The 27,846-nt window shown below is 39.5% G+C and overlaps 1 protein-coding gene and 1 long non-coding RNA gene across 5 annotated transcripts in view; one reads left to right on the plus strand and one right to left on the minus strand.

Annotated features, from left to right (window-relative positions):
* Positions 1-834, minus strand: part of LOC125455542 (ena/VASP-like protein) — a 273,330-nt gene extending 272,496 nt beyond the window's left edge. The window contains exon 1 of the mRNA XM_059649104.1: positions 102-834. Within this exon, the coding sequence (XP_059505087.1) occupies positions 102-106 (5 nt within the window). The 5' untranslated portion in view covers positions 107-834. The remainder of the gene's footprint in view (positions 1-101) is intronic.
* On the plus strand, positions 123-27,198 carry LOC125455468 (uncharacterized). 4 transcript variants are annotated; one of them, XR_007248261.2, is made up of 6 exons: positions 123-796; positions 1,808-1,978; positions 6,909-6,995; positions 10,508-10,698; positions 18,960-19,124; positions 26,605-27,198. It is a non-coding gene; the product is annotated as an uncharacterized LOC125455468 (long non-coding RNA). The 4 variants fall into 4 exon arrangements; XR_007248263.2 differs by lacking the exon at positions 1,808-1,978; XR_007248260.2 differs by lacking the exons at positions 1,808-1,978; positions 6,909-6,995 and having other exon boundaries at positions 123-985.
* The last annotated feature ends 648 nt before the right edge of the window (positions 27,199-27,846 follow it).

Raw genomic sequence — 27,846 nt, forward strand, 5'->3', positions numbered from 1 at the left:
CCATTCTGAAAGCTCAGCAGCTAAATCGTGATTTCATTGACTTCTTTAAAATTTGGAGACCAAGGTGAGGCGGACGGGATTAAAAAAAATAAGGATCCTACCTCATTTCCAGAAGAATATGGTATGTTTATAGACAGGAGCTGTTTATTTTGGTTTTCCACCCACAGGGCTGGGGAGAACTGCCTGTGGAGTCTCTCTGCTCAGTGTTGACACGGTGAGTGCAGCTGTCAGCTCCTGCCGCCGCGCACCCTCAGTCTGTCCTCCCGCCCGAGGCTCGCTCTCCACCAATTATTCCTGCTGCGATTTACTGCACGCTACCCCCACCACAACGTGGATTTGTTCACCCCCCCCCCCTGCTTTTTTTTGTTTTTATTCGCTTGCTCCCTCGCCCTTGTTCCTCCGCTTATTGCTTGCCCTGACATCCTCCTCGCATTGCCACATCTGCTGTCGCCGACCTCCTCTCGTTCCGCAGCTGCTGAATTGCCATATTATTTTATTCTCTTCCCTCCCTCCTTCTGCTACTCTTCCAATCTGGGACTCGGTTCCACAATGCACCCGCGCACAGACTTCCGCCCGCAGACTGCTTCGAGGTAGACACGGCCCTGACTGGGAGACCTTGGGAATGGGGGGGTTGGTGGTGGGGGGCAGGATTACTGCAGGAACGGTCTTCTGTACCACTTCTCCCCAACACACACACACCCGGGACTGGGAAACGGTGCACGAGCTGAGTAGGTGGTGGCATTACCTGCTGCAGGAAAAGAAACGCAGCAACGCTTGTTGTGAGGAGGCACCAGAGGTAGGAAATATAAATGCACCTTTAGTTGCGAGCCTGGGGAAGAAAGAAAAAATGATGTCGCCCTCAAACGGGGAGTGGAGATGAGAACGACGTGAGCTCAGACCAAATGTTGCTGAAAAGACATAACAAACCTGCCGGTATCTGAAAACAGATGTTTACATTTGGATATGCACCTGAGATGACTTGAACGTATGTTGTTCAGTTTCCCCATCTTTACCTGAACACGTTCATTAATCGTTTTGAGGATTTTTTTCTGATACTTATAATAAAATTTCATTTTATCGCCGATAATATTCATTCAAAATTGACAAACTTCAGAATCTTATCGTTTCCCTTAAATCTCACTGCGTTAGTGATATCAACAGCTTTGTTTCTCGCCCCATTCAGAGGCAAAAATATACGACTGGTCTCTAATTAGAGATGGTGCTGAGGGACGTTCAGTTACTGGAAATAGAAGGTTGGAAGAGTGTCCAATGATGCTGGAGTCTTGATGCGAGGGTTCGAAAACTAGCGTTGGGAAAAAACAAAGTTAGGCGCTAGGTAACATATTCCCGTGAAAGAATTTAAAAGAGAGGGTCAGAGAGTGCACTAACCTGAAGACAAAAGTAAGAATCCTCTGTCTACTCTAATTCATAGGAACAAAGGAAAGGATCCGAGGAAAGGAGTGATCTAGGTGTGTGTGAGGAAATTGATCACGATATTTTAGATATGGAAGATCTGGAAAACAGAATAATAGAGAAGACTACTGCTGTATATGGGTCTGAAAGGGTTAATGCTTGATTGCGTAGAGAAGTGACACTCACTGTGATGACATCAGGAGGAGTTGGAGAGATAAGGGGTGTTAGCAGATAGACCTGAAGCTAATGTTCCCATCAGTCTTTTCAGTAATGTAGGTTAAATTTATACGTTTACAAACAGTTGCAGTAATTCAGTAAACTTGCAGTAATGGAGTAAACAGCTTCAAAACACTTATATTGGACTTTAAATGTTAACTGCTTTCTGTCTCCACAGTTGCTGCCAGACCTTCTGAGTTCTCCAGAACTTTTTTAAAAATAATCTGATTACATCACACATCAAGATCAGCAAGACCTCATAAAATGTTTGAAGTACATAAGTCAATACTCTGAAAAATTAAAATTAGCACTGCGATACGCAGAATATAGCTTTAGGCACCTCAGCTTGGTAAGTTATTATATATAATTTTATTTTCTGAAGAAGGGTCTAGGCCTGAAACGTCAGCCTTCCTGCTCCTCTGATGCTGCTTGGCCTGCTGTGTTCATCCACCTCTGCACCTTGTTATCTCATATATAAATTGAGCCCTTTTTTGTATCAGATCCACCAGTCTGACTTTCATGTTTTTCAAAACAAAACCTGTTGTTTCATGCAAAAGAGATGTACAGAGACAGAAGGAATCTTTGACGCCAAGGCAAAGGTACAAGCTGATTGCCAGTTGGTGTTCTATGGGTGCAGCGCCAGGTCCAAGATAAATAATGAGCCAATCAGATATTGAGGATTAACTGAGTTTGATCCAACATTCATAGTACAAAAGTGTAAACTTTAAAAAGGTACTGGGTAAAAGAGCAGTAATTTTAAAAAATGAATTACAACTTTTATAGGGACATTACTGCCTTAAAGTGGAGATAATAAAAGTACACTCAGTAAGCTAAGAGAGAAAACTGAGATGTTCTGGGAGTGGAAAACTAGAAATTGCTTACCAAGACTCTTAAAACTACACCTTCTTTTGACAATAAGGCTGGGCAGGTGACTGAAGTAAAAGTGGGGGAACACTTCGGGTCTAGCGATCGTAATTCTATCAGCAAACATGGTCCAAGGGACATTGCACTTAATTTTAAAGAAATGCTGCAAGAATTTGTCCAACATAGGGGACATGAAAGATGAGAAAATTCATTTGTACTTCTCAGCTAAGAATTTTTACTCCAGAGTTGACTAATATGAACCTCAATCTAATTCAAAATATAGAAGAGATAAAACAACTAAAGGTCAAAGGAAAAGTCAGTAGAAAGTTTTGATGGACTCTATAAGCTAACATCAGAGTCGAAACAAAAATCAGAATCTCCAATGTTGTGAAATTTCCTCCAAGATGGCGGCATCAGAGCAACAACATTTGTGCCGTGGTGCTGAACTGGTCTGCTTCCATCTGCTTTTCCTTTTTCTCTCCCTTTCTCTAACTTTGGCTCTTTTTTTACCCCCTTTTTCAGTGGCATTGGTCCCCTTCCAAGAGTGTTGGCAGTGGTAGAAGCGACCCGCTAGAGTGCCCGCAGTACAGATTCCTTTGTTGAAACAGTGGTCCCAGGAGATGGCAACAGAACGAGGCACTTGCTGCTTTGGCATAGTGGGCCAGTGTTGAGTTTGAGTCCAGTTCAGGACATGTAGCTTCAGCGGACTCATTGTGGCAACTACATTGGTGGAGGCAAAATGGTGCCGAAGAATGGGGACATGGTTCTAGTAGTGGTGGCGCTGTTCCAGACCATGTCTGGGTACCTAATGGCAGAGGCAGTGGTGTTCTGGCTGTGGAGATGTGGGGATTCAGGGCACCTGAGCTTTTGCAGATTGAGAGATGGACCTTGTGGTGTTGTTCTTCTGGCAGCAAGGACTCATGGAGGAGTTGGGGAGGTTATCTGGATGTTTCCTTTTCTTTTGGTTGTTTATTTTATTTATGCTTCTATTTTTAACCCTGTCTTTATATATTAAGATGGTGCTGGAGAATGCCAACTTTTCACTGTACTCCTGTAATCAAAATACACGTTACAATAAAGCCTAAATCGAATCAAATCCTGAGGTTAGCTTGTGAAATAAAAGCATTCTTACTGTAAATAAAATGAAAAGCTTTGGCTATAGTGATTTGTCTAAATTGCCTTCCACTGATATCAAAACTGAAGATAATTCAAATTGTAAATGGCAATAATGTTTGAGAATAAGCACAAGCAAAGAAGCGGCCACTGAATTGTTTACATAATGGGAGAGGCTGCGTGGTCATAGAATACAATGGGAAGACCTCACAAAAAAAAGATCATAGTTCTATAAGTTTTAAGACAGTTATGAATGAGGATGAGACCGGACCTCAGGTGAAAGTGCTAAACTGGGGGGGAGGCTAATTACAACAGTATTAGACAGGACCTGGAAAAATTAGATTGGGGTGGCTGTTTGAGGGTAAATCCACTTCTGACATATGGGAATCTTTTAAAGGCTAGTTGATCAGAGTTTAGGACCAGCATGTTCCTGTGAGGATGAAAGATAAGGATGGGAAGGTTTCGGAACCTTGGATGACAAGAGATTTTGAATGCTCACTCAGAAAGATGAAGGAAGCATATGTAAGGTTTAGGAAACTGAAATCAAATAAGGTCATTGGGAGATATGAAGAAAACAGAAAAATATTTAAGACACTAGGAGGGCTAAAAGGGGCCATGAAATGTCCTTGCCAAGTAGGTTTCAGGAGAACTATAAATTAATGCCATATGGTAAACTAGATTTATAATTTGCTTGCTATTTATATTGGTTGCCTTTTTTGCCATACTTTAGTGAGATTGCAGTGAGAAAAATTTGGATAACTGGAAATTCCAGTTGTGATAAAATTGTTACACATTCCCACCAACTGAACAGGCAAATCCATTAGAACGATGGCTATTAAATGCTGACGTTCCAGAAAGGTAACTCTGAATCAACAAAACCCTGCAAGCTTGTCATATGACCACACCAAGTAATCAATGTTTAACTACATTGATAACATGGAAGATTGCATTGCACTCCTCTGAAGATGACGCTCTAAGAAGAATATGATTACTGAACTTTACAGGACCTAACTCCTAATATTTTAAAATGCCTTTTACTGTACAAGGTCAGGTCATTATAAAGGGTGAACAATTTTTTGACATATATTTTGACAATGGTCTTTTCATTTGGAATGTACTTTGACAAAGAACACATTTGGAGGCAATTCAGATTACAAAGGAGCCTCTTTTGCTATCAAAAGCTCAGTTTAAAGTGAATTTGTGGGCCAACCACCAATGATTTGACCCATTATTTTACTACAGTCAAACCTGTACCAAGAGGAGAATTCAAATCTAAATGAAATTGATTGAAGGAACCAACTCCTATTGATCTTCAGTTACATATAGTTGAACAATGTATCAACCCTACTGGAGTTATAAGTTAAGACATGGACCAAACTCAAGTCAATGTAATGAAAATATTATTAAAATATCAGTCAAAATATGATATTTCAAAACAGAACTTCCAGTAATAGGTTCTTTTCTTTACATTTTACTGCCACATGTGGGGTCTCTAGAAAGTGGATTGGTCCCCTTGCCTCACCTGTATACTATCCTTTAGAGACACCATCCAAAGACGAGCAAAGATATTATATGTACACAAATGACACCAAGATCTCTCCCTGTCAATTCCCTTGGATGGAAGTGTCTTTATATTGTTACATTGCTTGTTTTATATATAGTATTGAGTGGGCCACAATTTGCTCTGTTTACGTATTTGGAAGTGTAGGTCATTGCACTCAGTCTCTACTTCAAGGTCATTACTGCAATTTCATCTCCTCCTAGACCAATCCTTTACCCTGATTTAGGTTCCTTAACTCATCTTGATTTTTTCATCAGACATCTTCCCGGTGCAAAGACCATAGATTTCTTCTACCTCGATAAAATTGAATGGTTCCTCCCCAGGATCAGCTGGTCACCAAACTATTCTTTATACTTTTCTCAGTATCAAGCTTGACTTTTCCATTGTTCTCCTGGACCATCTCGTTCTTCCCACACCTGTAAAATTCATTTAATTTGAAGTTCTGCCTATTTCTGCTTCAAGCCCAGATGACTTGAAACACTTTTACTTGCTGACTATGTATGCTCCAGACCCCCAGCATTGCCAATTTGAAATGCTCATTGTCATGTTTTTTTTATCACTTTATCTATCCATATTTTTGTTTTACCTATTTTCCCTAAAGATCACTGTATCTCCAGAGAACTCTTTTTCTGCCTCTAAATTTTTGTGCATTCCATCCTTCCTTTGCCATCAACTAAGGGCGATGATCTGTAGCCACCTTTCTAAATTGGGTTTCTCGCTATATCCATCTAATCCTTTAAAGCCCTCCTTAATACCTGCCTTTTTGAAGATTTGATTACTCAGTCCAATTTTTACTTTCTTGGGTTAGCATTGTCTGATTACAATTCTGTTAAGCGTATTTGGATAGTTTGCTATCTTGAAAGAGCTGTACAAATGTTGATTATTACGTTTGAATATCATTCTTATGTATGTGAAGACATAACAAACTGATAAAATGAGTAGGGGCATGTTATTTCATTTAAGATGTTATCCAAATATAACGTGTTGATTTTGATGATATTGTGAGGTGTCAGACATTTACCAAACCTTCTATGCACCACATTATTTTAGTTTAATATTCTGTTTGTGCCCAATAGATACAAAGACAAAATGTGAACAGAGGAAATAAAGGCACAAGAATATATCAATAATATGTAAATGCAGCATAGTCATGACAAAGAGTGCTGCTTAGACTGAATGTTCTGAATAGGTAACAGATACGGTGATGATGACAGTCTTTGTAAGCAAAGACCCTAAATAAGTTTGACTCTACGTTTGTTAGCGTAGGTTTTGGTTCTCTTCTTTGATTGATGAGACCAGCAATCAATCTGCAAGCTCTTGAGTAGTGGGAAACAAGACTTCCTAGTTTGGAGAAGATTAGATATAAGCAAATCCTATCTGTGTCTTCCTTCAGCAGCTTCACATCTGATTGCTTCAAACTTGTAGTCTGCTGTCCCTGTTGTGCACTAACTGCCTCTGCTGGCACCCTCCTACTGCCACATATGTTTGTCATTGCCAGTTTGAGAAAGCTATCAGCTAATCTTTGAAGTGTTTGCAAGGTACACCTCGATAGTGATCACCAGAGTATAGTTGAGTGTGAAGAACTGCTTAGGGCACTCTGAAAACTTCCACAAATGAGACATGTCCAGTCCAGTGTAATTCATATGGCCAGTGGATGCATTCAATGCTGGGCAGACTAACACTGTTGCAGGACTTGTGTGCCATTGGAGACTCAGAACAGTAACTATTTCTTCCTTACTAGATGCTGCCATTACTATTGAGAACTTCATTGTTTATGACATGGTGCTACCATTTGATGAAAGATTTCAAGCAGACACATTAATTTCAGGTACAGAATACATTATTCCAAGCTCTCTAAAAAGTTACCAATGATGACTATTAGTAGTTGGGTTCTGGTAGAGGTGAATAGCAAATGGTTTCATCGGATACAATTTGACAGATGACTAAAGTAGCTGTTGGTGTTGAACAGTTGATTGTCAGTGACCTTGTTAACAGTGGCATAATTTGGGATAATTTTACCCAGATTAAAGAGTGGAGAAATTGTATTAGAATAACATGCCAAATCCCTACTGAAGGAACTGATGTTATCTTGGGCATGACCTGTCTTGTTAAAAAAAGACTTGACCACACTACAAGTGTGTGAACAACAAATGGAAGTAAAACAAACTGAGATTCTGAGGAGGAACATCCTGGATTGTTTCCCATCTGTTTTGTGACTTGATCTCAGACCCTTTAAATTAGACAAGCAGAGGAAGAGTCTGTGCAAAGGGGAGATGTAAAAATTCTGTTGTCTGACATTATTTTCAAAGAATTGCGTAAAAAGGGGGAGCATTAAAGAGAGTGAGGCTGATATGTTAGTAAACCGTCTCCATTAAAAATGTAACAAAGAGGCTCTGAGTTGTGACAGCCGTATCAAACAGCCGACTGAGGTTCAATGTGAATCAATACCTGAGAACTAGTATTTAAAAGACAAAATGATATGGACGAAATGAAGACCATTTCAACTACTTGCCAATGAGGAATGGACGGTAGTTCAATTTGAGAATTGTAAAGAAATTTTATTAGAGAACCATGAAATTCTATGAGAATGTTATTTAGGTATTAAGAAAACACAAGCTAATGTGTATAATATAAAATGTCTCCGTTAGCCTGGATAACATAAAGATGGGGTTAATTTTGTTATACATGTCAGAGATGGCAGGCATGTTAGTAAGTCAGGAAACCCCAACCATCAATTATACCTACATCTTTAATTGTGATACCAACTTTCAAAACAGGGTCTTAATAGATTTATATAAGGTCCCAATCCAAAAGCAGGAGTAGGTTTCAAAATCCTTTAATAATTATGTATGTTTCAACAAGATTTCCTGAGGCAGTACTTTTGGAAAAAGAAAAAACAAAAATGGCTGTGGAAAAGTTACTTTTTTAAAAATAAGATATGAATTACCCAAGGAAATACTATCAGATCAAGTTTCAGATTTTATGTCAGACATTTTCAAGAAATAATGAATTGTTTGAGTAGCTTCAAAGTAAAAACAATTTTTGTCTTTAGGTTATCATCCACAATCTCAAAAAGCATTGAAAAGCTGGCATCAAATATTAAATTCCATGAATAAAATTTTTTGTCAGGGTGATTGGGATAAAGGGATTGTGTTTCCTGTTAGCTAATAGGAATGCCTCTAGTGAGTCTACTGGATTCAATCCACTTGAACTGACATATGGGCATAAGGAAAGAAAACCACTTAGATTAATTAAGGAGAAATTTAGATAACCAAAGCTCAGAGCAATTCCTACATATGTGCCAAGCTTCCCAAATAGACTAACCAAAGTGTATGAGTTCGCCAAAAGACATTGCAGAAATGCTCAATAAACAATGAAATCCAGAGCAGATAAAAATGTGAAAGTGTGGAATATTGGTGCTGGAGACAAGGTATAGTATTGTCCTGAATGTGCTGATATTCATCAGTGGTGAAGAGTTATATTAAATTTGAAACATTAACTCTATTGTGCCGTCCATAAATGCAGCCAGATGTACTGAGTTTCTCCAATATTTTCTGTGTTTGTTACATACTTCCAACAACCATTATATTTTGTTTATATTTGTGTGTTTGTGTTGTTACCCACCTCTGTGGAACCATTAAAAGCAAGGTTCCCTCGATCTTATTAAACCAAAGGTAATTCATTTATGTGAATTATGTGGTAAGTACTCCAGCCAAGGGGTAAAATCAGTGTTGTGTCATATTAATATCTTAAAATGAAACAATGATAGGGTAGATAGTCAGCAAAGAAGTGGGTTTACAGTGATAAAAGACTTTGGAAGTGAAGTAAAAATATCAAAATATCGGGCATCAAAAATCCTAAAGACAACTCTCCAGTCATCACATTGGATAATACAGATGTGGTTAAAAAATTAGAAGGAGTATTATGCTACCTTCCAGACAACTAGCAAAGTGACTTACAACTATTACAGGCTGATAAATCCGTTTGTGTAATCAGGTCAATAAAAATGTTTTTGGTCATATGTAATGTCACCCAGAACGCAATATCTGTATGGACTCAAGCAAGAGTCTCAAGCTTACCTCTTGTGATGGTACTGAGACCAGATGCATTACAATGATGCTGTAGACATTATTTCAAAGTGAACAGAGCAACAAAGGCAGATTCTCACTGAACTTCACAATTGGAGGATTGGATAAGAGGATCGGACAATCACAGGTGGTTAGCAAAAAATGACTTATTAAAGAAATATTGATAAGTTTAATTGACTGATACAGCCAAAGAAATATCTTGTAATTCTTAAAACAAATCCTTATAAGTATCTTACAAAAATGTTTTTAATGACATTATCAATGTAAAGTAATGCTATTTGGTTGAATAATTCACCGCATTTTTTTCAATGAATAGCCAACAAGATCATTGAAGGATTATACAACTGGGTTGTGCGTATTGACATGATAATAAATGTAAAATAGTACAAAACTAAAATAAAAGCAGAAATTGCTGGAGAAACTCAGCAGGTCTGGCAGCATCTGTGGAGAGAGAGATAGAAATAGTGATTTGAAATTATATAACTCTTCTTCAGAGGTACAGTCATATTGTACTCAAAATATTAACTCTATTTTTCTCTCCATTGATGCTGCTGAATATCTCCAGCATTTTCTGTTTTAGTTGAATATATTGATGACTTGTCTGTGTTTCAGCAAACTTGGGAGGAACTTCTGCAACAATTGAACAAATTATTTGTTTGGTTGAAAAGAATTAACTTAGTCATTAATTTGGCCAAAAGTAAATTTGCCAAAATAAAACTTAGTTGGGCCATACTGTGGGACAGGGCCAAGTAAAACCAAAAGGAATAAAAATAAGAAATTTTACAACATACAGGATAGTGATGAGTAGATTCCATTGCCTGATTGTTCCAGATATCAACATTATAGTGGCTCTTGTTTCCACATACCAATCACCCTCACCCAAAGTGAAAATTTAGACCATGGTGTTCCACTTTGGACAATTCAACTCCTGAAGGATATAATGGCCCTGAAGGCGGCATAACATGAATTCATCAGTATGATACCAGTGTGCAGAAGGCTAAATGACAAAGGCAGGTTGCATAAACTTAGTGTGTACTCCCCAGGACACAGAAGACTGAAGAGTGATCACATCAAGTATCTTAAATGTCAAAAGGATCTGATGGGGTAAAAATAGATAAACTACTTTGGTAGAAATCAAAAACAAGGTGACATAATTGTAACATTATAGAATCGTACAGCATCCTCGCAGTTGTGGCTAAACCAGCATTTCATAAAGTTTTATCATAACTTCTTTGCTCACTCTATGTTCCAGATTTTTGCCCTGACAGAGATCCTGTCTACCCTGGTGAAAATGCCATAAAACTGGAATACCTGCCTCCTCATGCACCATTTCCAATTTTTGTGGGGCCCAGTGTGTGTGAATAATCTGATCTTTGTGCCTGCTGAGTTGCTGTTGCTGCTGTCTGGAACCTGGAGTAAGCAGAGCAGGCCAGTTTAGAGCAGGTACTTTTCATCTCTTTGACAAGGTGAAGTATCCCTGTCGGTATGTTCCCAACACATCCTAGAGTAGGTGTTTCTGGGGATATTGTGTGTTCTTGGGCTTAGGGACAGGACCCCTTTGGGCTTGGGAAAGGTAAGACTGGGGAAAATAGTTCCTTAATTGCTTAGAAGAAAGCTAGAAACAGGCATTAGAGGTGCCATAGACATCCTACAAAGTCGTTGAATACATGAGGTTAAGAAATCCATGTTAAGTAGCAAGTGAGTTGAGTTAGTGTCTCACTTACGGGTCTTAGGAAGATTCAAGAAAATAGCATCAAACTTTTAGTGTTAACAGTTGGCAAAAGTAAACAGATTACAGCCTTGCCACCTGAAACAAGCTTTAGGGTGGAGAAAAGGATAACGCTTTAATGACGTTTGGGTGTATTTGATGTTGTTGTTAGCTAAAAGGGTTGAATCTTTCTTCCTTCTGTCTGTAATGAAATCATTTTGAAATTGTTTCCTAAATGGTGCAATATAGTTTGTGCAGTTCTCCTTTTGTGTAATAAATCTTTTATGTTCTTCTGATGAAAGGGTATTAGCAGCATCTTGTGAATACAGTATATCCTCTATACCCACAAGTTCATGAATCGCAAATTTGTCATACCTTGCCAAATTTTAGTGTAACAACAAAAAAATCAACTTGCGTGGACAAAACTCACCTATCCACGGCTTTTAACCTATTTTAACTTGCTCTGCAGTCGCAAATTTCATCATTCACAGGGTTCTCAGGAGTGGAACCCTCATGGATACAGACAAAACATACATACAGAAGGGGAGGCGATGGCCTAGTGGTATTATGGCTGGACTGTTAATCCAGAGACTAGATAATATTCCTGGGACTGGGGTTTGAATCCCACCACGGCAGATGGTGGATAGCAAAGTGTGCAGCTGGTAAACACAGCAGGCCAAGCAGCATCTTAGGAGCACTAAAGCTGACGTTTCGGGCCTATATTCCAAACCATCCACAACCTCATCACCTCAGGTGACCTCCCACCCACAGCCTCCAACCTCATTGTTCCCCAACCCTGCATCACCCTCTTCTATCTCCTTTTCAAAATCCACAAACCTGCCTGCCCTGGTCGACCTTCTGTCTCCGCCTGCTCTTGCCCCACTGAACTCAGCTTTTCTGATGAAGAGTCTAGGCCCGAAACATCAGCTTTCGTGCTCCTAAGATGCTGCTAGGCCTGCTGTATTCATCCAGTTCCACACTTTGTTATCCTGGATTCTCCAGCATCTGCAGTTCCCATTATCTCATGGCAGATGGTGGAATTTGATTTCAATAAATTTAGAACATAGAACGTAGAAAAGTACAGCACAGTACAGGCCCTTTGGCCCACGATGTTGTGCCATGGAATAATCCTAATCCAAAACTAAAATAACCTAACCTACATTCCCCTCAGTTCACTGCTGTCCATGTGCATGTCCAGCAGTCACTTAGATGTCACTAATGACTCCGCTTCCATGACTACCATTGGCAAACTATTCCATGTGTTCACAACTCTCTGGGTGAAGAACCTCCCTCTGACGTCTCCTCTATACCTTCCTCCTAACACCTTAAAACTATGACCCCTCGTGGCAGTCAATCTTGCCCTGGGGAAAAGTCTCTGGCTATCGACTCTATCCATGCCTCTCATTACCTTGTACACCGCAATCAGGTCACCTCTCTTCCTCCTTCTCTCCAGAGAGAAAAGTCCAAGCTCAGTCAACCTTTCCTTGTAAGACTAGCCCTCCAGTCCAGGCAGCATCCTGGCAAACCTCCTTTGCACCCTCTCCAAAGCCTCCACATCTTTCCTATAATAGGGTGACCAGAACTGGACACAATATGCCAAGTGTGGTCTCACCAGGGTTTTGTAGAGCTGCAACATAACCTCGCGGCTCTTAAACTCGATCCCTCTGTTAATGAAAGCCAAAACACCATATGTTTTCTTAACAACCTTATCCACCTGGGTGGCAACTTTGAGGGAGCTATGCACTCGAACACCAAGATCCCGCTGTTCCTCCACACTGCCGAGAATCCTGCCTTTAATCCTATATTCAGTATTTAAGTTCGACCTTCCAAAATGCATCACTTTGCATTTATCCAGTTTGAACTCCATCTGCCATTTCTCAGCCCAGCTCTGCATTCTGTCAATGTCTCGCTGAAGCCTGCAATAACCCTTGATACTTACAACGGCACCTCCAAACTTTATGTCATCAGCAAACATACTAACCCACCCCTCAACCTCCTCACCCAAGTCATTTATAAAAACTACAAAGAGCAGAGGCCCAAGAACAGAGCCCTGCGGGACTCCACTCAGCACTGACTTCCAGGCAGAATACTTACCATCTACAACCACTCTCTGCCTCCTGTCAGCCAAACAATTCTGAATCCAGACAGCCAAATCATCCTGTATCCCATGCCTCCTGACTTTCTGAATGAGCCTGCCATGGGAACCTTATCAAATGTCTTGATGAAGTCTATGTACACCACATCCACTGCTCAACCCTCGTCAACCTGTCTTGTGACTTTCTCAAAGAACTCAATAAGATTTGTAAGGCATGACCTGCCCCTCACAAAGCCATGCTGACTCCCTTTAATCACACTATGCTTTTCCAAATAGTCATAAATCCTATCCTTCAGAATTCTTTCCAAAACCTTACTGACCACAGACGTAAGACTGACTGGTCTGTAATTTCCAGGGATTTCCCTACTCCCTTTCTTGAAAAGAGGAACAACATTTGCCTCCGTCCAATCTTCCGGTACGACTCCCGTGGAGAGTGAGGAAGCAAAGATCTTCACCATCGGCTTAGCAACCTCCTTTCTCGCTTCCCGGAGCAACCTAAGATAAATCTGGTCTGGCCCTGGGGACTTATCAATCTTAATGTTTGCCAAAATTTCTAGCGCATTAACTTCCTCAATCTTGATCTGTTCAAGCCTGTTTTCCTGCTCCTCAAAGTTCTCATTCACAACAAGGTCCCTTTCCTTAGTGAAAATTTCTGGAATCAAGAGTCTAATGATGATCACGAACCCATTGTTGACTGTTGGAAAAACCCATCTTGTTCACTAATATCCTTTAGGGAAAGAAACTGCCATCCTTACCTGGTCTGGCCCACGTGTGATCCCAGACCCACAGCAATGTGGTTGACTCTTAATTGGCTTCTGGGCAATTAGGGATGGGCAATAAATGCTGACCTAGCCAGAGATACCCTCCTTCTGTGAATGAATAAAGAAAAAAAACAACTACATGTTCAGTGAATGTCCACCAAGTAAACAAAAATTTAAAAAAGCTTATGTTCTATCAAACCAATTTGATGCAAGATCTGACTTGTCCAGTATTATCATGAACTGGTATCATAATAAGAAATGTGTCGTCTCTCTGCTCCTGAACCAGAGCCCATATCCTTATTTACAAAACCCAATATTCCATATTCTTTCTTAAGCTCTTTCTTAACCTTTCAATCACCTTCAAAGTTTGTGCACATATGCCTTCAGGATTCTTCCCTCCTGCTCTCCATTGGAATTGTTATTTTTATACTTTATACTGCCTTTATCTGTTCTTCCTACCAACTGTCTCTGTTCACAGTTATCTGCATTAAATTTTGGCTGCCACATGTCCATAAATTCCACTAACCTATGTCCTTTTAAAGTCTGTCACTATCCTCTTCACAGTTAAAGTACTTCCAAGTTTATGTCAACTTCAACCTTTTAAATTCTGATATACTGATCAACTGTTAGGTCACAAATATGTTTCAAGTGAAGTAGTAGTCCCAGTAACAATCCCAAATTAGAGCTGTTAGGAACCAAAATTGGCAAAAAAAAAGACAATTCACTCAGAGTTACAGAAATTTGGAATATAGCCCGAAGATTCTTGAAACAATGTCAAAACAATACAATTTTAAACATCCAGATTCCTATATTCCTGTACTGATCTATCCAGTGATCTATCAACCCCAGTAAAATATTTCGTCTTGAGTAAAAATGTACAAGTTTACATGATAGTTGTATGAGGTTATATCAACTTTTGGACATTAGATGTTTTTAAACAAAATTTTTTAAAAAACTGACCTTTCTAATAAAGGACAACTTTGGATTGTAGTAATTTTAGATATAAATCTAACTTTACAGATTCTGAGAGAGCTGATTCTGCAGCCAAAAGAGTAGACTTACTGGCGTGTTTTCAGAAACTTTTCTGGCCTCCTCAGTAACTATGACCCTGTAATGAGCTGCAGTAAAGAACTAGCTGATCCTAATCGGATCAGACTCGCTAAAGCTTCCAACAAATTCTCTGAAATCCACTGCCATGCTTCATACCATCTCTTTTTATACCAATACAATTGGTTCCAACAACAATCTCAAAAAATCATTAGCAATGCCAACTGTACTGATCAGCAATTTTAATCCCTAGGCAGCCACAGTGAATAAATGCAAATTCTTTATTTCTTCCCAAATATATGTCATGGAAAATCCTTGGGGGCTAAATTCCATGGCCCACTCAATGGGTGATGGCATAATTATGTTTGTTTAGTTTGTACCATTGACTGCATTGGAGGCAGCACATGAAGGCCTTGCTAGCTGCAGGTTTAAATTATTTCAAGGTCTATCCAGCCATAACACCATGTTGACTGGATAGATACCTGAGCCAGGAGGGAGTCAATATGATGAGTGATGAGTGATGAGTAAGATATAGCTAGCCTTTAGTACCTTCAACTAGCTTGCAGTACCTACAGCTAACCTATACTACCACTTACTAATCTACAATACCTACAGCCAGTCTACACTGCCTCTGGAGATAATGGGAAGTGCAGATGCTGGAGAATCCAAGATAACAAAGTGTGGAGCTGGATGAACACAGCAGGCCAAGCAGCATCTCAGGAGCACAAAAGCTGATGTTTCGGACTTAGACCCTTCATCAGAGAGGGGGATGGAGACATGGTTCTGAAATAAATAAGGAGAGATGGGAAACTACACTGCCTCTAGATAGGTTGCAGTAAATATAACCAACATACACTACTTCTAGACAGCCTACAGTAAATACAGCCAGCATTGACTACCTGCAGGTAGCCTGCAGTAAATATAGCCAGCCTCACTCTACCTCCAGATAGCCTGCAGTGCCTCTGGCTAGTCTGCACATCTTAAAGGGGAGATACATTGGAGCTACAGCTGGTGCTGGCAACCATTTAAGAAATGACTCTGACCTGGGAAATGTGGAAGAGTGGCACAGCATGGGAGACATTGGCTCCACGGCGTTCAGATACTTCACTGAACGTCATGGGGTATGAACTGGGTAACAGAAGAGATGTTCCATAACTATAGGGATCCAGGAAAGCCTCCACCTACACTTAGGGAGCAAAAAGCCATGGAAGTCAATGCTAGAAGGTAAGCCCTATGGTGTGCCCAAAGTTCAATAATCTCACATAGTGTCCTCTTAGCAATAATACTAACTCAACACAACTTGTCAATCACACTTTCCAATATTCAGTACAAAAATCAAACTAATTTACTTTTGGCATTCCCTTGATATCTGTTTTATATAAGATATTTCTTTATGCCCATATTGGCATGCTTCTGTAGTGCTGCTCTAAAAGCTACAGTATAGCTGCTGGGAGGCTGCCGACGTTCAACAAGGGAGATCGCCATTAAAGCCAAGAAATGGGCCTTAGTTGTGCAGATATTCAACATAGTGTTTACTGCCAACTGTACACTGAAATCAAATCAATGAGAGGCAACAACTTTTTTTTTGTGTGCTGCCTGAATGAGGAGGAACAGGTGAAGATTTAATAGCAAAGAAATCCAGCTCCCACCACTCTGGCAGCACAGTGGCTCAGTGGTTAGCACTGCTATCTCACATCACCAGGGACCCGGGTTTAATTCCACCCTCGGGTGACTGGCTGTGTGGATTTTGCAAATTCTTTCCATATCTGTATGCTCCCCACATGCATTGCCAGGCCTTAACAAATTTTGTAGTTTTATTGTTTAGTTAGGATAAGTGCATTAGGAAAATAATGTTAAGTCATAATTTTGAAGTCTGATTTCTACAATGATTTTAGGGAGAATATTCACTCAGCAACCGCTTATATTTACGCAGTCTTAGAAATGTTAATGCGAGCTCTGTAGGAATGCGTAGAACATATTGTATGGAATTGTCAGCATTTACGGTCCACATGATTAAATAGTTCACATTTACTCACCCTACTCCAATATTCTTTCAACTGCATTTGCTTCATCATCTATCTGAGTTAATCTAGTTGACAGGTGTTGACATAGTTCAAGCCTCAACAATTAACCCTGCAAATAAATTCCATTATTTTACAATTCTCAGTGGGAAGAAATTTCTCTAATTCAATTTTCTAAGTCTTTTATATTTAATTTTACATCCAAAACCCCTTGTTCATGCCCATTCCACTACTAGACACAATCTGCTTCTAGATATCCTATCTCAAAATGGACCCTGAAGCAGTATAAAATAAACAGACACCCCACAAGTTATGGTCAAGTGTTTCAGAACAACTTTAGTTTGGATTCATAGAATCCCCACAGTGTGCAAGCAGGTCATTTGGCCCATTGGGTCCACACTGACCTTTGAAGAGCAACCACTCCATCATCCTGTATTTCCCATAGCTTATCCACATAGCCTCCACATTGCTGGATATTATTGGCAATTTAGCATGGCCAACCCACCAATCCAGCTTTGAACAGTGGGAGAAAACCAAAGCACCCAGAGGAAACCCATACAGACATGGAAAGGATTTGCAAAATCCACACAGCCGAGGGTGGAATTAAACCCGGGTCCCTGGTGGTGTGAGGCAGCAGTGCTAATCACTGAGCCACTGTGCTGCCGGAGTGGTGGGAGCTTTGTGTGATATTTGACAGTTTCTGAACACAGCCTAAGAGGACCGATGTCAGAGGCATCGCACTTTGATTTGCAACATGACCAGAAAATAGATTAAAGAAGCTGGGGTGGGGTGTTGGGGTGGGGGATGGGGTCTCAGTGCCTCTGATGAAGGGTCTAGGCCCGAAACGTCAGCTTTTGTGCTCCTGAGATGCTGCTTGGCCTGCTGTGTTCATCCAGCCTCACATTTTATTATCTTGGAATCTCCAGCATCTGCAGTTCCCATTATCTCTGATGCTATCCCTGTGAAAGCAGGTTTTTGACTGGAGATGACCTTGTAAAATGACCTCAAGTAAGTCTGGGCCTTGAGGACAAAAGAACTGAAGGTCTATTAGGGAAATGCGGAAAAAGTCCGTCGAGCTTTCATTGTGCTTATATGGCTACTCATCCAAACATTACAGGATAAATTTCAAAATCTTGAGTGACAGCAAAAGAGAAACTATCAAAACACTGCGTTCCTTTGTACATTGGACTTTGAACTTGTCCAAGTCACATGATGTTTCTGCCTGCTTTTAAAACAGCACAAACTGTTTGCAAAGACAGTGTCCCATCAGTCCAATAGTAAAGCAACAGAACCAGCTGCAAGATAACTAAGCATCTAAGGCAATAATAAGGAATACTGTGACAGTGGGAGAAGGACATTTCCTCTGCCAGTTCGAAATTCAAATTTACCTGTGAACTAATCTCCTTCAAATTCAACTGCAAGAAACCTCTAGCTTGCTGAGAAATCTCTGCTTAAAAGACCTTCAACTATGAGCACAAACTAGAAAAACAGAATAATAGTTACTTAGTTGTAGAGAATAGAGTATTGCTGAAAATTAGAACATTTTGTTGAAGTTTTCTATTTTGTACTTATCAGAACAATTTGCAAGAAATACCAAAGTAAAAGGAAATGATATTCATACTGCATGAGAAAAGAGTGGAGGGGAGAGAGATCCAATAAACACTCATACAGTATAAATGTTGTTTTACTTTCCTTTTTGCAAACTGATGACACCTCAATGAGGAGCTCTGACAACATCTATCTTTTTCTACAGTAGAAAATGATGAGCTATTGTTTAACATGATTGCTGCAGAAAATGATTGGCTTGAGTGTTTATGACAAAAATATGCCACCATTAAGGTCATTTCATTTCAAAGGCTTTTCTTTAGCATATTCATGAAGGAAAGAGAAAGGTTGACTTTAAATATTTAGTACATTGTTTCCTTAAAAGGGTGTTGCGAAATGGTCCTGTCAAAATCATTCTGGAGATGAGTTATTTCCAAACAATGCAGCATACAGTGTGCAGAATTCTCTTACATCCTACAATTTCAATTGTCATTAACTTTAATATTTCTTTGGTTATCTTGTATTAGTAATGGTTAGTTTCCGAAAAAAAATCAAACCTCTGCTGAATGGAACAAAAACAGAAGTGCTGGAAAAGCTCAGCAGGTCTAGCAGGATCTGTGAAGGAAAAAATACAGAGTTAACGTTTCGGGTCTGGTAACACTTCCTCAGTGCTGAATAGATTGCTGATGCAGGTAAGTGTGAGAGAGTTGATTTGACAAAAATGTAGCTTGTTAAATCAGAATGTGACAACTTTAAAAAGTGACGTGAATGAAACTGCTGAGTTTATTCATTTCCCCAAGCCACCGGTGCAATGAAAATTCTCAGAAATAGTATTCATTTAAAAATATACAAAGAAATTGAGAGAGGGAAATTAAAAAAAAACTGGTGAAACTAGTGTTAGTTCATTATATACCTGTAATTGTTTAACAATATAACCTACAGTGGCCATGCAGTGCAATGCTTCATATATAGCAACATTCACTATTGATTTCCATGTTAGTAAAACATAAATCAGCACATTAGTTCTCTTACTGCACTATTTGTGTTTAAAAGGTTGCCGCCACTATTCTCCTTTCCTTGCCTGAATCTGAAGTTCGGAACAAAAGCAAAGTTGCTAGAAAAGCTCAGCAGGTCTGGCAGCATCTGTGGAGGAGAAAAAAGAGTTAACATTTCGGGTCCCGTGAACTTTCCTCAGAACTGAGGAAATTTTAAAAACTTTGGTGCTAGAGACAAACCAAATGGCTGGAATAATAACATGATAGGTATAAGCATCTTATGATGAGGGTCTAATCAAAGTGGCAAGCAGCAACTTGTTATACGACGCCTATACCTATCACGTTATTCCAACCATTTGGTTTTTCTCTAGCACCACCTTGTTTTTTATTTTTTGCAATTATCTCTCTGCCTTAATTAATCATTCATTGGTCATCCTTTCACTTGCTATGCTATGGACACCTTACTCACACCATTTGACAGCTCTGGCCACCTGCAAAGACTCATTATTCAGCCTGTTGACACTCCACGCACATCATTTGTATTGCCTTTTGACATTCTTAAATTACCTAGGATTATCTTGTGATGATCACTCTGCCTATGAATTCTGTGCCTGTGTGCTTCCCTCCACTTCAGCTGACAAAGGTGCAGCACTCCAAAAACTTGTGATTTCAAATAAACTTGCTGTTTTGTAACTTCTGACTTTGTATGCCCCAGTCCAAACCGGCACCTACATCTTCCTGTACTGTGACAAAAGGGGGTGGGGGGGGGCACTGAGTTCAGTCTGGTGAAAGTGAAATGGGATAGATGTTAGTGATGTTGCAGGAGTAGCAGATGTGCCCCCAGTGAATGAGTAAGAAGAGGGCAATAAGGGTTAATTGTTTAGGAGGATGAGGTGGGTGAAAGTCATTGAGTGGACATGATGTATGCAATAGTGAGAGTTGCAGGCTGTGAGCCTCGGGGAAATGCATGTCCATGCATTGGCAGAGATAGAGTGAACTCTGGCCTTGTGTGAATTAACAGAGAGAAGATGGGCGGATTTACCCTTACACAGAAGATCATTGAGTTTCTTGCTGCATTGCTGGGCAGCCCACTTCACCCAGGATACAAAACTGCCTCAGGCTGCAATTTGGGTCCACGCTAGCTTGGACTGGTGGCAATCCTACCTGTGGCAGTCTGCAGGATAAAGGACAGATCTCCTCTTTACCCTGTCGTCCATCACCACACCTTCAGGTCTCTGCTTGCAGAGTGGGGAGCACGATTTCCTTCCCTCTGGAATCACAGTGTGAGGGCCTGTTCCTGGCTTGCAGCATCTGAAACAGGGTGCAGCTGGGCTTTAAGCAAAGGACCAACAGGTCAATCACTAGAAGGTGCCAGCAACGTCAAACACCTCTATCTCTCTGGCTGCACAATTCCCGAGGAAGGCCATCGTAGAGCCTGGTCGCATAACTAATAAGGTGAAGAGCAGACGATTGCATGAGAAATGTTGCTCTGAGCCACAGTGGACCAGATGTCACAAATCTCAGTTGCCAAAACATATTAACTGCATGTGGGAAAATACCATGCTGAGATGACACATCTGTGACTTTCAAAATTCAGAGTTATTCTCCCAGTGTATGACCCAAGACTACATGACATCATCAGTTTAGGTAGCACTTAATGCAATCTCCAACATTATTGTTGGAACCATTATTTTACACAACACTTAAACAGAAACTGTGTAATGTATAATCTCCAAAATGTATTTTTAATTGTTACACACTTCATCTGAATGACTTTCAAACGTAATTTTTGAGATACTCTGTTCTATCATATCTGTTCAATGAAAGCTGGTTATATAGTGATTTATGTGTGTTTTTAACGTAAAGTATCCCCGTAAAAGCCAAGACCAAACAATCTGTCCTACTCCATGATTGATGTTTGTTCTCTGTAGCACCCACAGTCATGCTAAAAAACAGATGTATCAAAGGAAGCACCAGACAATTGAAATAGAGAATGGCAATATTGTCTGAAATTTTTGACATATACATCCGTCTCATCTCCAACATCACTAAAACAGATGATGTGAATCATTTGATCTTGAAATGCATGTGAGATGTTGCCATGTGAACATTGCTGCCACATTTCTTTTCCAAAGATGTCTACATTTCAAACTAATTCATTGGGCAGGAGGTGCTTTGGGATATCTTGAGGATGCTATAAAAAGGCCAATCCTGTTTTTCTCTTTTGCTAAGATTGCAGTTCAACAAGCTTCCTTCTGCTTCAGATTATGTGCATTTTTGAGACAAAGTGAAGGTTTTAAACTTAGTTTTGAATTGGTAGTTATCCCTTTAAATCCAGCAGCAGTCTGCGCGAATGTAACAAAATTGAGTTGCAGCTAGAATCTTGTACTGAGCTTAACATGATTCAAATGTTTCATTAGATTTCCTGAAAGGTTTGAAGAAGCAGCCAAGCCATATTTTTAAAACATGTACGCTCATTGTAATTGGTTCATTTTTGTATATGACAATCAGTTAGGTTTGAATCCGTTATTTATTGAAATCCAAATGCCTCATTAAATGATATAAATGTACTGAAATGGATGGAACTGCTTAATTCAGCAAATAAGCTCATCAAACTGCATTCTTCACAATGAAACCATCTAGCTTCCACATTCAGAGTACTTGCAAAAACAACTGTGTACATATGCAGTATATAACAGTTGTCTGTTATAAATAAACTGAGCTGAACAATATAACTTTTAAAATGAAAGTATGCATGTTCTATGCTGTGGTTAGTTCTTTCATGATATTGATTAGCTTAATAATTCAAATTTAAAACTAGGTCTGGAGGTTTTTAGGCTCCAAAGACTGGAGAAGGTCAGAGAAAGATCATTTGGGAGCTTAGAATAATTCCAGGGGCTAAACACTGGATACCAAAGCTGTACTGTTTATTACTATGGGCATGTAGTTGAATGCCAAACTAAAGATCAAGGCTAATGCAAATGCTTTTGAGCAAAGAAAGTGTGGAACTTAGCCAAGAGAGTGTTCTAAGATGTAGAAGCTGAAGAAACTCTTGAGTGAAAATGATAGCAAGGGTCAAAAACGTAACAATTATTGCATATTAAGTGGCAGAGATTATGATTGACTGAAGTTTTACTCCATCTGGTGGCCACTGGGTATGGATTCTCTTTGATTTCATAGATCACAACATTGCATTTCTTTCTTATAAACCACCATAAACATGAGAAAAGTAAATTTCCAAATCATGGCTAAATTTTTCCGTCAAAATAGCAATGACACTACTTGCATTCACTTTTATAATATGCGTGGCTGGGCAGTAGCTTTAAACATACGCAGAAATGGGGTTCAATGCAAATATCCAATAGTTGCTGACAGAGTAGCACTGCTCCACTGTTAGCTTTACAAATACAACATTTTCACCTCCTGCCTCAACCTTGAGGTTCATTGAACAATATGAAGTTTTTTTTATATATGTCTGGCATACACAATGTAAACCATGCAGAGATATTTTGAACTGGATCTTAATTCCCACCATAAGTAGTTTCTCAGTTTCTCTTAATCCAATTTTTCTTTCCCTCACTTTTACTTACACATAACACTTAAAAAGATAGTTCATTATGTAACTGCAATTTTAAAAGATTCTCTGCCAATATATGAAGAAGAACATGGGAAGTGGCATTGCTAAATTTTATCCCTCTGAAAGCATTTCCAAAAAAAAACTTAACTGGTAATTTAGGAACAAAGGACAGATAATAGACCACTTGAGCCTGATAACTCTTCGCAGATCTGCAACTCAGCCCCATTTAACTTTGCTGCAAAATGCTCAACACACTTACTTAATAAAAATCCATCAACTTCAGTTTTTTCAGATTCACTTCATCACTTCCCACAACTTATTGGAGTAGAAAGCACTAAATTTCAGCTATAATTTTTTGTGAAGGAGCATTTCCAAAATGGCTCAGCTGTAATTTGAAGACTAAGGTCACACCGTATAGTCATGGGGTAGGATTTTACATCCTCACATCACGGACATGCAGTAAAATCAGGTCCCATGACAACAGTGCCACTGACTACCTACCTATGGTGGTAATTTACCAGTGCCAGAATCAAAGATTCACAGAATTGTTACAGTGCAGAGGGGGACCATTTGGCCCATTGTTTCTGCACTGGCCATGATCATTTTAACTTTGTTGTAATCGCTTTCCCCCCATGAATCTTTGCATTGTTTCTATTTAAGTAATCATCCAATGCCCTCATGAATGCTTCAAATTGAACATGCCTCCGTTGCATTTGCAGGCAGTAAATTCCAAACACTAACTACTCAGAGCGTGAAAAGGTTTTTTTTCGCACCTTGCATTTGCTTCTTTTGCTGAACATTTTAAAACAGTACCTCCTGGTTCACAGTCCATTTACAGTTTCTCGTAACTACTTCATCCAGCTCCTCATGATTTTGAAAAGTCTTATCAAACCTCATATTAGGCTTCTCCTGTCCAAATAAAACAACGCTAATGTTTCTAAACATACCTCATAACAGAAATGTCTCACCCTTGGAACCATCCGTGTAAACATCTCACTTATAAACATCAGTGTCTCAGGTAAGTTCATTGTAACCTCCCTGCTCTTTTACGTTATGCTCCTATTGATGAAGGCTGAATACTGTTTGGTTTTTGAGCAGCACGCTCTACCTGTCCTGCTAACTCTACAGTATGAATATGTGAACAAGGAACATGAGGAAGCCACTTGGCCTTTCAAGTCTGCTGTGCCATTCAATTAGATCATGGTTGATCTGATTTTAACCTCAACTCTACATTCATGCATATCCATGATAATATTTCATCCCCTTGGTAATCAAGAATCTGTCTGCCTCTGCCTTAAAAATTGTTAAAGTTTCTGCATCCACTGCTTTTCAAGGAAGACTATTCCAAAGACTCACAACTCTGAGATAAAAAAAAGTTTTCTCGTCTCTGTTCATATAACCAGGTCTCTCTGCTCCTGCACATTTTTTAGAAAGTACACTTAATTTTGTAATGTCTTTCCACATTCTTTGCACCAAAGTGCATCACCGCACACTTCTATACATTGAACGTCATCTCCACAAACAACCCCATCCTCAATGTTGGGGTGCCCAAAACATCTAAAAATATAAGGCTGTAGCAATCTTTAGCCAGAAGTGCCAAGTTAATCTAGCTTAGCATCCTCTGAAGGTCCCCAATATCACAGATGTCAATCTTCAGCCAATTTGATTCACGCCAAGTGATATCAAGAAATGTCTAGGAACACAGAATACTGCAAAGATATTATTCTGGCAGTACTACTGAAAACTGGTGTTCCAGAACTTGCAAGCTGTTCCAGTACAGCCACAACACAGACATCTACCCAACAATTTAAAAATTTGGAACGAAAACAAAGTTGCTGGAAAAGCTCAGCAGGTCTGGCAGCATCTGTGGAGGAGAAAAGAGAGTTAACGTTTCGGGTCCGGTGACCCTTCCTCAGAACTGGACCCGAAACGTTAACTCTGTTTTCTCCTCCACAGATGCTGCCAGACCTGCTGAGTTTTTCCAGCAACTTTGTTTCTGTTCCTGATTTACAGCATCCGCAGTTCTTTTGGTTTTTAATTTAAAAATTTGCCCAGGTATGACCCAAACACACAAAAAACACCTATCCCTGGCTAATTACTGACCATGTGTCCAAAGGTGAGATGAGACTGACCACCCTTAATGTCAAGCTACATTTGACTGAGTGTTGTATTCAGGAGCTCTAGCAAAACTGGAATCCGTAAGAGTAGGGGGGGAGCCCTCTGCTGGTTGGAGTCATATCTGCACAAAAGGAGTTGGTTGTGCTTGTATGATGTCAACCATCTCAACTCCAAGCCATCTCTGCAGGAATTCCTCAGGGCCATCTTAGGCCCAAGCACCTTCAATGACGTGCCCTCCATTATAAAGGATGGGGATGTTCACTGATGATTGTGCAATGTTCAGCACCATTCAGGACTCCTCAGATGTTGAAGCAGTCCATGTCCAAATGCAACAAGGCATTTGAGCTAACAAGTAACATTTGGCCACAAACGAGCCAGGCAATGACTATTTCCAACAAGATAGAATCTAATGATCACTCTTTGACATTCAATGGCATTAGCATTACTGAACTCCCCATTACTAACATTCAGAGACTTACCGTTACTCAGAAATTGAACTGGACTAGCCATATAAATAATAAGGATGCAAGAGCAGGTCAGACAAAGAAATCTTGTGGTAAGAAACTCACTTGCTGACTCTCTCTTCACCATCTATAAGACAAGAATCAGGAGTGTGATGGAACTACAAGGGTACCCACACCATATTGATTGGAAGGGTTCAAGAAGGCAGCTCACCACCATCTTCTCAAGTGCCATGAGAGATGGGCAATAAATACTAGCCTAGTCAGTGAAGTCCAAATCTCCTGAATCCATTAAAATGAAAAGGAACATAGACCCCAGTTTATGTCACTGCATATGACTGTGCCATCATTCTTCCAACTCCTCTGTAAAGTGCATTACAATATATATTTCTCTTTATTGAATTCCATCTTGTCAACCATTCTAGTTGCTTGTCTTGTCCTGTGAAGTCATCTGCATCATCCTTACTCTTCACCACATCTCCCAAGTTTGGTATCAACAGCACATTTTGAATTTTTGCTCTGTTCCATCTTACAATTAATTTTTATATCAAAACCAAAACTGTAGTCCCAACACTGAAAGTTGGAAAACACCATCCATTAGTCGGAAAAACAAACAAGGCTCAACTGATTGTTTTCTGCCCTTAAGCCCATTGTATTTTCAAGCTGACACTATAATTTCATGAGCCTCAATTTTGTTGAACAGTTTTTATGTGGTTTCCCAGATTATTCTTTCTAAAACCTTACCCATTACTGATGTTAAACTGCCCAGCCTAAATGTTAAGATTATTTCACTTATCACTATTAATGGGACATGTTTTGTACAAATTGGCCACATTTCCCAGTCTTGCCACAGTCACCGCAGTTCAGAAGTATTTCCTTTTACATACATCTGGAACATTCGGAGATGGTGAACATTGTTTGTTAAAACAGGCGTCTTTTGGTTAAACTGACAGAAATGAAAAATAATACAATGGGCAAAATAAATGTCACAGCCATGAGTCAAAGTCTGTGTTGTCTTTAGTTACAGATCATCTGCACCATGGGAGGAATGAAGATCACCAGCACCAGACAACATTCAAGAAAACAAAATCTGCTGTTATTCTTATCATAAAATCTTCCAAGTAATCAACATGAACATTCTTTTTTAGAATGGTCAGCAACTTCAGTATAAATTGTTAAATTGCATTTGCCATTGAAATGTTAAAGACAAGAAAATGTGTAACTAAATTAGACACTATATTCTTAATGATATTCATCCAGTAATATTATTTTAATACAGCTGGTGATGGATATATTAAAATGGAGTCCATAAATATAAACTTTTCATGCTGTTGGAAAGCTGATTGAGATACTTGAGATGACTTAAGTCACTAATTTTATTAAATCTTCCCTTTCTCTCCTGCATTAGTAAGCATAAATTGTAAGTCTGGGTGGTGATGCAAAGATTGGCATCAGTCCATGCCTTCCATTAAGATTGCTTGTCGGTTGTAGTGCAGGTAAATAGATGAAGTGTTTTCACCATGAAACATTTTCCCTTGCAAGGATTAACTACTCAGTTACTTTTGTATCTATAGAATCAATGTCCAAGACAGAACCTAATAAAGCTTAGGAGCAGCACACACATTATTGTACATTTGTGTTTCTTCATGTCAAAGCATTGAATCATGAAGACAATTTAGCAGTTTTTACAAAAACTTATAGCTCAAGGAGTCACACAGCAGTGAAGAGGCCCTTAGACCCATCGAGTCTGCACCGACCAATCTACAGTATTCCCATTTTTCACCACATCCACTGGGAAGAATCCAGAGCCAGGGGCCACAGTCCAAAAACAAGGAGTCACCAATTTAAGACAGAGGTGCGGTTAATATAAAAAGTTCTCTCTGAGGGCTGTGAGAAACAGAAGAACTAACATTTATTTCTGTAATAACAATACAAGTGACAATTCAGTTCTAAAATATAACATTTCTGTGCAATGAATTTGACAGACAAAGAACAGCATAATTATTTCAAGCTAATGTTTCAACTCTAGCTTGCTCCCTCTCCATGGATGCTGTCTGACCCGCTGTGATCTCCAGCCTTCATTGTTTCAGTATAGATTCCAGCATCTGCAGTAATTTGCTCTTACATAATTATTTCAAGTATTTTCTAGGTAACATATTATGGCAGCTAATTTGCATAATATTCCATTCAACAGAGAGATAGGGAATCTTCTTTTGGAGACAAAAAATATCACTGAGGTACAGGCCTTATACTTTACCTTTTA

Source organism: Stegostoma tigrinum, chromosome 10 (genome assembly GCF_030684315.1).
Source record: "Stegostoma tigrinum isolate sSteTig4 chromosome 10, sSteTig4.hap1, whole genome shotgun sequence".
NCBI lineage: Eukaryota > Metazoa > Chordata > Chondrichthyes > Orectolobiformes > Stegostomatidae > Stegostoma > Stegostoma tigrinum.